The following is a 9,125-nucleotide window of genomic DNA, read 5'->3' as shown; positions in this document are numbered from 1 at the left end:
CCACCGGCCGCCCCAGCACCGCAGCCCGTCTCCTGGGGGCTCTAAGTGCGGTGCCCTGAGGGGCGCCATTATCCCGCTGCAGAGCACACACACACCATTCCAACCCGCTCGGCCCGGACCCTGCCCGGCGCCTGCGCAGCGCGGCACCGCCTCCCCGTAAACAGCAGCATCACGTGAGCGGCCGGGCCCGGCGCGGAGCCGCTCGGCTGACGGCGCGGGGGCGCGCTTACGGGTAAGCGGGCACGCGGCCGGCACCGCCAGCCCAGCCCAGCCAGCAGCACCGGGCCGAGACGGGACCACCCGCGGCAGGGGGAGCCACGCTCCCGCAGGCCACCGCCTCTCCCTTCACCGCGGCAGCCGCGTCCTTCCTGCCGGGGTAGCGCCGAGCGGCGGAGCAGGGTAAGTGGCCTCCGCTGGGCCGCGGCAGGGCGAGGGGAGCAGCGCGCGGCCTCGCTCCGCTGTCCCGGGGCACGGCGGGCGGACGAGGCCTGGTGTGGCAAGACCGCGGCCTGGCCCGTCGGCGGGGCCCGTCGTCACGGCTGGGGCCGGGCGGGCCGAGGCCTGCTTCCGTCGTACGGACGGACCGCGGGCCGGGCGCGGAGGCGGCGCCGGCCGTGGCCTTTCTCTGCCCCGCGGAGGCGGCCTGCGGGCCTGGTGGGAGGTCCCGGCCCCACTCCGCCGGGGATGACCTTGTGGAGGCCGCAGGCCCTTGGCCGGCCGGGGCCGGGCTCCGCGGTACGATACGGCCCGGCCCTGGCTGCTCGCGCATGCGACGGTCTGCGTGTCTGCCCCGGGGCCTGGCCCGTGCCCCATGTCGCGCCGCTGGCGCTCCTGTCCGCCATGCGCTGCCCCACGTGGGCGAAGCCTTCACCCTTCACTGCTCTTGTCTGTCTTCACCTCTGCTGCCTTCTTGCCCCACGCAAACCCGAGAAACAAATGCCAGTTTAGAACCAGCTGTGCCTCTGCTATTGGTCTGACCTGCTGCGGGCTCCTCCTCCCATTCCTCATACTTAGCATCATCAACAATTTCCGTGTTTAACTCTTATGTAAAGTACTTGCTGTAGGAAGTGTGGCACAAAGTGTGGTCATCCAGGGTGCCCAGGGGAGGCTGTGGCCTGGTGGCATTTCCAGATCCTGCTTTTGAATGGTATGGCCTCCCACGGGCAATGTGTTCATGCTTCCTTTGCATTGCTGGAGTGTAGTTACCTAATATGCATTATATATTAGGAGAGCTGTCACTCATGTGTTGACACACATTCCTTCAATATAGTCTGTGTGGTGGAGACATAGCCATGCAGTGAACAACTGTATTCAGACCCTCTTGGACCCTTTTCTGTGTGACCTGTTGTGGGGACCCTGCTTTAGTGGGACTAGGTCCATTCCAACCCCTATGGTTCTGTGACTGGGTGAGGAGCGCTGCTTATCGTAGGGTGAATTATTAGAAATCATGTGCAGAATGGAGCATGAAAATGGTTAAGGGAATGCAGGAGCATGGAATGACAACAGTGTGTAAATTCTCTTGGCAGCATTGTCTTTCAGGTGGCTGTTAATCCATTAAGTGGTCTGTACATTTACATTTGGAACTAACATCAAGAAGCTGAGGAAATAACATGATAATAATGAATATGGCTTTTTTTTTTTTTTTTTTTTTTTTTAGCAGTACTAATTCATATTAATTGTTCTTAATAAATTAATCTATTAAAGTTTGGGAAACTTTCGGAAAGTGAAGGAGATCTCAGAATAATGTCTTTAGTATTTCATGAGATAGTTTTGCTTTTTGCTTGAATGGCTAGTTTGTAGCTTGCAGCAGAACTGTGGTCAGCTCTCTTCTTGCTTCCCTACAAAGATTTTTCCTCTAATCTCAGTTCTGCTTTAAAGATTGTACTTATAAATATAGAGTTCAAAACACATTTTTTATGTATCGTCTGTTATTCAACCATTTGAGTTTTGCAAGTATGTTACATTTGTTAACCCTTGTGAATTTTAAGGATTCTACAGTGTAGAATTCATTCTTAAGTTGTCTAAGAAAACTAAAGCTCAAAGAGATCTGCTGTACACATTCTGCTGTACTTCTGTAACCTCTCTGGAGTGCTTGAGTTTACTCTTTCATGGAGTAAATGCTACTCATGTGAAGGGCTGAGTGTATGTATGGAGTTACATTAGCTGTTAACTTTACTGAAAGTGTTCGATTCTTTAAATGTAATTTTCCCTGAACGATGTAAGTATTATTGAATCCAAGTTATAAAAATGTTAAGAAAAATTATTTCTAGGAAACAACCTTTTATTGTCTTGTCTGCCACGTCAGATACCTTTTATGACTAAGGGAATACTTTTAAAAGGTGGTATTTAGAAGTAGAACTGACAAAGTGTGGTGAAGAGGATATGAGTGTTCATTACATAACAGCAAAATGAGAAATATGGGCAGCTTGTGACATGCATCTGAATGGTATTAGTGTGACCTCATTGGGGGCTGCTATATTGCCATGGAAAATCTCACAAGGTTTTACCACTGGGCAGGTGGTCGAGGTAATCCCATATATGTGTACAAACTGGGAGAAGCACTCCTTGAGAGTAGCCATGCTGAGAAGGACTTCAGAGTGTTGTGGTTGTTGAAAAACTGAATGTGAGCCAGCAGTGTGTACTTGTAGCTCGGAAGGCCAATGGGATCTCAGGCTCCATCAGGAGAGGGCTGGCCGGGAGGGCAAAGACTGTCAGCCTCTACTGACAGATGAAGTATTGGGTCCATGTCTGGGTCCCCCAACACATGTGGAATTTTTGGGGGTGGGTCTGGAGAAGGGTCAGGAAGATCAAAAAGCTGTAGCACCTCTCCTATGAAGACAGATTAAAGGAACTGGGCTTGTTTGCCTTAGAAAAGAGGCCTCATTGCAATCATTCAATATTTAAAGGGAGTTTATAAGCAGGAGGGAAGTCAACTTCTTACACAAGTAGATAGTGATAGGATAAGGGGAATGGTTTTAAACTAAAAGAGGGGAGGTTTAGATCAGGTGCCGGGGAAAGCTTTTCACTGAGAGTGGTGAGGTGCTGGAACAAGTTGCCCAGAGAGGCTGTGGATGCCCTGTCCCTGGAGGTGTTTAAGGACAGGTTGGATGGGGCCTTGGGCAACTCAATCTAGTACTTGATCTAGTAGCTGACAACTTTGCCTGTGGTAGGAGAGTTTGAACTTGATGATTCTTGAGGTCACTACCAACCCAAACCATTCTTTGATTCTATGATAAAGCAATTATCGAGGAAACTAAGGTTGGAAAAACAAAACAAAAAAAAATGTGGAAGAATATAGCAGCAATTATGGAAAAGGAGACCTCTGGAGGTCCCTTCCAACCCCTACAATTCTGTGATTCTTTGAAAAGTAATCTGTCTTCGGCATTTTTTTTTTTAAAATTTATTTTCAGAGGAATATTTCTTCTTAGTGAGCTTATGAATTCTACTGGTGTATGGAAACATGTATAATGTGTTTGTGAGTGATATAAAGAACTATAATCTTTGTTAACTTTGTGAGATTCAACAGTATTCACAGGGGGAGAGTCCAGCAAAGGGAAGAGGTTAGCTTTATGACATGCATTTGAAGGATATCCCAACATTAGGTTGTTTTTGTGACAGAACACAACTTCTAGTGATGTACTTAGTTCCTCTGCTAGCAGCTGGAATGAAAAGTTATTTGAAGGGTGGTTATCCTGTTGACCAGAAATCTATTAATTTTATTTTGTGTGATATAATTTAATCTTGTACAATTAGGAAAATATTTTTTCTGCATTTTTGTCTTCTAACTTGAAATCATTGTTTGAAAATTATTTTACTTCCTGGTCACTGAAAGGGATCAGGAGACATATAGATACTTATGGGATGATGTTTTTGGTATACAACTTTATCACTGTACAGCTATACAGCAATCCTGTTGTTTCAAATACACCTTTTGACTGCATGTTGCTGTTAGACATATCTTTGATGGTGTCCTGCCTGATGAGAGGTTGGTAAATTAGAAAGAGATAAAATCTGATTATTCTCAAAGGCCAAAGCTCAGCAAGCCATACTCTGAAGTTTGTTTGATTTATCCATTTTCTTGTTTGTTTTGTTTTTGATAAAGAGCACTGACATTTTCTGTAGTAAGTCATGAACTCCGGTGTTCATAAATCAAAACTTTGTGTTCTGTGAAAAATGTTTTGTCATTTCTTTTATTCTTTGAAGACTGCCCTCCGTGATGGGATTTGAGACAGTATGAACCAGAGGAAAAGCAGATTGCTGTGGGAACTGTAAAGATTCAATTTAGTTGCTGGCTGTGCCACTGATGTATTGTCTAATATTGATTTCCTTCTTTATCCCATGATATGTTTAGGTTGTGAGCTGTTGGCTAGAACCTGTTTCACTATGGAGGCTTTTGGTGCTGTGTTATCCATCAACACTGTAAGACTAAGTACAGCTTCTAATGCTGAAAACATGGGTGTATGGTAGCTTAGCATTAATTTTCATCTGGGCAATGGTAAACTTTAACATTAAAGTTTTGTATTCATGGTAGTAGGAGAGCAAAACTTGCCTGTGCTCAGCAGGCAGTGCTGGTTGATGGGTGAGTTACAAGTATTAGGATATGAGGGGTGCTTGAGGTGGTTTGTCACCTATGTGGAGTAAACAGGCATCTGGTGCGCTGTATGCTCTTTTTAGGTACAGTGTTTCCAAAAGCACTCAGAAAAGGATTCCCTAAACCACGTACTCAGTTAGCTAATTCTATGTCAGTTCAGGTGCAGTTTCTTTCTAATTTGTTGGAAGGCTGCACTTATCATTCACTGCTATCTGTGAAGATGCAGCATCAGCTTTTTGCTTATGTTTCACTTTCTAGGAAGCAGTTTGTCCAACTAGCTCTGTTCCATTTATACACTTTTCTGACCAGCACTTATAATACTACTGCTTGAAGACATGAATGTCATGTGAGATTTCTGTGGAGTCTGTTAGCTGCTGTTTAGACCAGACTTGCCTTGGGTTATTTGGTGTGTATAAGCTGAAGGAAAGTGTTTACAGGACAGCAGGCCAAGTTGCCTGTTTTCAGCATTGCCGTGTTTCTAACATCAGTCAGTCAATAACTAGATTTAAAAAACCTTTTAAAAGCATCAGGCAAGTTCAGTCAATCAAAAAGAAAGTCCACTCAGAAATTAGATAAATGAAATGGAAAGAATTACAATGTTACTATGCTGTTCTCGCAGCTTTAGACTTATGAGTCTAGTAGATCAGTTAAGTAAATGGGATCTCCAGCGTCTAGAATGCAGAGTATCCTGACTAGGCAGAGAGCGCTTTTCTCCTTTCTTTTGTTAGTTTTTCAGATATATGTATTTTTTTCCAGTCCGTTCCAAATCTCAGGCAATTATCACTATATTTAATGCAGTATTCTCATATCTTAATTCTGAGGACTTCATAAGCCAGACTTCATTTTAAAGAGACAATTATTAAAGATGCAGGAACTTTGTATGCTTCAATGTAAAATACAATACGTGTAGAAGAGGGAAGAAATCTTGCTCTTCTTGTGTAGCAAGAAGTTTATACATCTTTTAGTGCTGGTCCCTGCAGGTTCTACACCTCATGTGATGATTGATCTAGTAATCATAGAAATATTCAAAACTTGGTATGGTGCGAATTATGCAAAGAATTGAACGTTAGCTTCTTGAACAAAGTAAAACAAAAATTTGATTCCATGTGCATTGCTGGGATGCTTCTCTAACTGTCTTAGCAATTGTAGAACATGAGTTTTTAAATCTTATTAGATTTGCTCATGATGGGACTTCTTCTGACTTCAGGGTTTCCACTTTGCTAGTAAACTTATGGTGATGATTTAATGCAACACTTGGGTAGAACTTTTACTTGACCATAGAGCCATACTCTAAAAACAGACTTTTTGTTAAAATTTCTTTTGAATTCTCTCTGTAATTAGTTAGGTGTCACTGAAGATTACTGTGGCCATTATATTGTTGATGTTTGGACAATTATTTTGCAGCACATTTAGCATTCTGAGTGGTTGCAAGGTGGTCTTGCAGTACTGTAGGTATTATCCCCCCTGCCTATTACCACATAATTGAAGAGAGAGATTTGTTTGTCAGCAGCCATTTTTGGTAGCAGGAGCTACAATTCTACCAGAGCTTTTGTTACATAGAGCTGCTATTAATGAAGTGGACAGCACTGCCTTGGTAACAGAAGTTTTTGGATGAGTATTATATAGATGTTCTACTCCTGTAGAAGGGAAAACAGGCAAGCATAATTGTGTGTGTATTCAAAGCCAACTGTCTCTACTTCATATTTAATCTTGGGTAGAAAAGATTTCTTAGAGTAATTTGTGAGTGTTGTTGGTGCTTGTTGGTGGCTGTTTGCCATCGTTTTATCCTGTGTTTCTCTTACTCACATGCTTGTGTGATGTAAGTGTTAAAAAAAACCACCAACAACAAAACATCCACCTGTCATTATAAGAGGGTGTTTCAAAGTTCCTATTGTGGCAGTTACAATTATTTTCCTACTTGGAGCAGCTTCAGCTCTTAAGCTCGCTCTATGTATTATCAAATTGTTGTAGCTACATTGCATAATAGAATAGATTATACAGTACAGCACAGCACCTCCTCAATTGCAGTTAGCTTTTGCTTGTTGCCAAACTTGGAAATCATTTTATGAACTCTGTATGAGCATATGGATTGGTGTAGACACTTGCTGACATGCTGTATGCATAGATGCACTGCTTAATAAAAGATGTATTTTATTGGTGTAGGGGATTTTCTAATTACAACATTCCTGTTGTAAAACTGCTACTTTATTATATAAATACGCCTGATTTGTCATGATTTTTTCTTTTGGCTGCCTAGCTGGCCTGTATGATATTGTGCATTAGACTGTTTGTGTCATGCTCAATGTATGAATACTGAAAAGGCACCATGCTCTGCAAAAGCATCATGCTATACTTGACAGTTGTTTTCTACCTTATGGGAGAATGAAGAAAGTCTGACATTTTTTAATAATAATAATAATTAAAAAAAGCAGGTATTTTTCATGCTCATGTGCAGTTTTTGTAAACTTGTGAAAATAAATACATTTTAAAAATAGTTTTTTTAATGTTAGCAAGACAACTTCAAGTACATCTATGTCTTGGATTACCCCCTTGATCACTGAAATGGAAATAAGTCAGTTAATATGTATGTAAAAGAAAGCATACTTAATGCTGTAGAAAGCATAAGTAGATTGTTGTATTCTGTGGCAAGTTCCTGGAATAGGAATCTAGAAACTAATTCAAGCACCATGAACTGTAAATCTCACTTCTCTCCTTTTACCTTAATTAATGCATTCATTAAAAAAAATCGTATCCTGTCTGCTGTGTGGGAGGAGGCAGCTGATAAAGGAAAGTGTGGGAGAGAATGTCCCCTTTTCCTGTTTCCAGAAGCCTGGACAGCTTTGTGTGTGCTGAAATTGGTCTTCCAGGCTTTCCAGATATTGCCAGACACTCCTCCATCTTCCTTACATCCTAAAATTTCCGTATTTACAATAATGATCTCAAAGTACATGGTTATGCTAAATTTCCAAAGAAGGATTTTATTGACTTCTTTCTGTCAAGTAGTTGTCCATTTTTTAATCAGTTGAATCTCTGCTGAAACAGCAACATTTTTGCTACTTTGCCGAGAACCGATAAAGGAAATTGAGAATTGCTTCTTGTAAATTATAGGTGCAGCCTCTGATTGAAGTTACTTAGGTCTTACCTAAACTTCTTCAAAAATGAAGTTTGTTAAACAGTCCTGGCCTTTCCAAGGCCCTCAGACAGAATGCTCATCTACTTGATTTGGGCTAAATTTTCACTTAAAACCTCTGTAACATTATTGAATATAATGATAAGTGAAAAAATAGTAGGGTAAAGACTGCTGCTTAAAAATAGTTACTTGCTTTGAAGTACTTGCTAGTTCCTGTGTGAGTGGGAATGTAATCTATCTTTCTCAGTGTTTGGCCCAGGTCTGTGCTGCTTTCTCAGCAGAGGAACAAAGATGTGCACTCAGAGGCTACTAACCAGGTTCCACACCACTCCCTATACCTTAGTTCTTTAAGGTTTAGACAACTTCTAGACAGGTGTTTTGCTTACACTTTAAGCACTCTATGGAAGTGGCAGCATTCTGGTGTTGATAGAGAAGTGATTAGCAACTTAGCATGCAGTTTCTTTTTGAGATAGCTAGAAAGAGAAATGATTTTATGTATGCTGTGAGCCATAATAAGCAATAAGCAGTTTTATTTTTTTTATTTATTTTTTAATAATTCTAGAATACCTTAAGAGTTCTGAAAGCAGCAGAAAGAATTTATTAGTTTCTTAGGTGTTTTACAATTTGTAGCTTATTTTCTTATGATATTTTTCTTGTCTTTCTATAGGGCTGAAAGACACACAGGACTCTTCATGGATATAGTTGATACATTTAACCATTTAATTCCTACTGAACACTTAGATGATGCCCTATTTCTAGGATCCAACCTGGAGAATGAAGTCTGTGAGGACTTTAGTACAAGTCAGAATGTCTTAGAGGATTCGCTGAAGATCATGCTCAGCGATAAGGATCCTATGCTAGGATCTGCAAGTGCCCAGTTCTGTTTGCCTGTTTTGGATAGCAATGATCCCAATTTCCAGATGCCTTGTTCAACAGGTAAATCTTAAAATTTTTTAAGATTACAGTTTAAAATACAGTAATTCTTCAGTGCCAATCCTTTTTCCATAATATAGAAATAATAACTTGGGATTTCTGTCTCTTCTCTGCCCCTTTAGTTGTGCTGTTTACGTGCTTGGCATGTACAACATGGGGTTCTTTTAATCTGGTCTGGGTCAAAAGTAATGAAGGCTTTGACTTGAGTATGTGTAAATAATTCCCAACTAAAATTGTGATTTGTTTAGCATAACAACTGTACCCGATTAGTGGAGTTACTTGGTGTTTTCAAGAATTTGACAGTTTGGGAGGAGCAATAGGAGCACTTGAGGTGAACTAGATTGCGTCTCTGATGTCAGGTTACTGTGTCAGTACTGGAAGTTCTATTTCTGAGTTGGTACGGAGTAAGCATTATGCTTTGGTTGTCTCGAAGGAAAATGTAGGAACAATAATACTATACTCTGTTTCTGC

The 9,125-nt window shown here is 41.7% G+C and overlaps 1 protein-coding gene across 8 annotated transcripts in view; it reads left to right on the top strand.

Moving 5' to 3' along the window:
• The first annotated feature begins 285 nt into the window (after positions 1 to 285).
• PHF3 (PHD finger protein 3) overlaps positions 286 to 9,125 on the top strand; it is a 44,396-nt gene continuing 35,556 nt past the window's right edge. For 2 of the 8 annotated variants that reach the window (XM_015859156.1, XM_015859153.1), the window contains exon 1: positions 286 to 399. Coding sequence is in view for 1 of the 8 variants with exons in the window: in XM_015859151.1 (XP_015714637.1) it covers positions 8,414 to 8,657 (244 nt within the window). In the remaining 7 variants the exon portion in view is untranslated. Of the gene's footprint in view, positions 400 to 8,388; positions 8,658 to 9,125 lie in introns of those variants that run through there. The other 6 variants (XM_015859155.1, XM_015859152.1, XM_015859158.2 and 3 more) reach the window with 4 other exon arrangements.

The sequence above is a fragment of the Coturnix japonica genome, chromosome 3 (assembly GCF_001577835.2).
Source record: "Coturnix japonica isolate 7356 chromosome 3, Coturnix japonica 2.1, whole genome shotgun sequence".
Classification (NCBI taxonomy): Eukaryota; Metazoa; Chordata; class Aves; order Galliformes; family Phasianidae; genus Coturnix; species Coturnix japonica.
The sequence above is the reverse complement of the archived record's forward strand: the minus strand, read 5'-3'. Positions and strand labels throughout refer to the sequence as shown.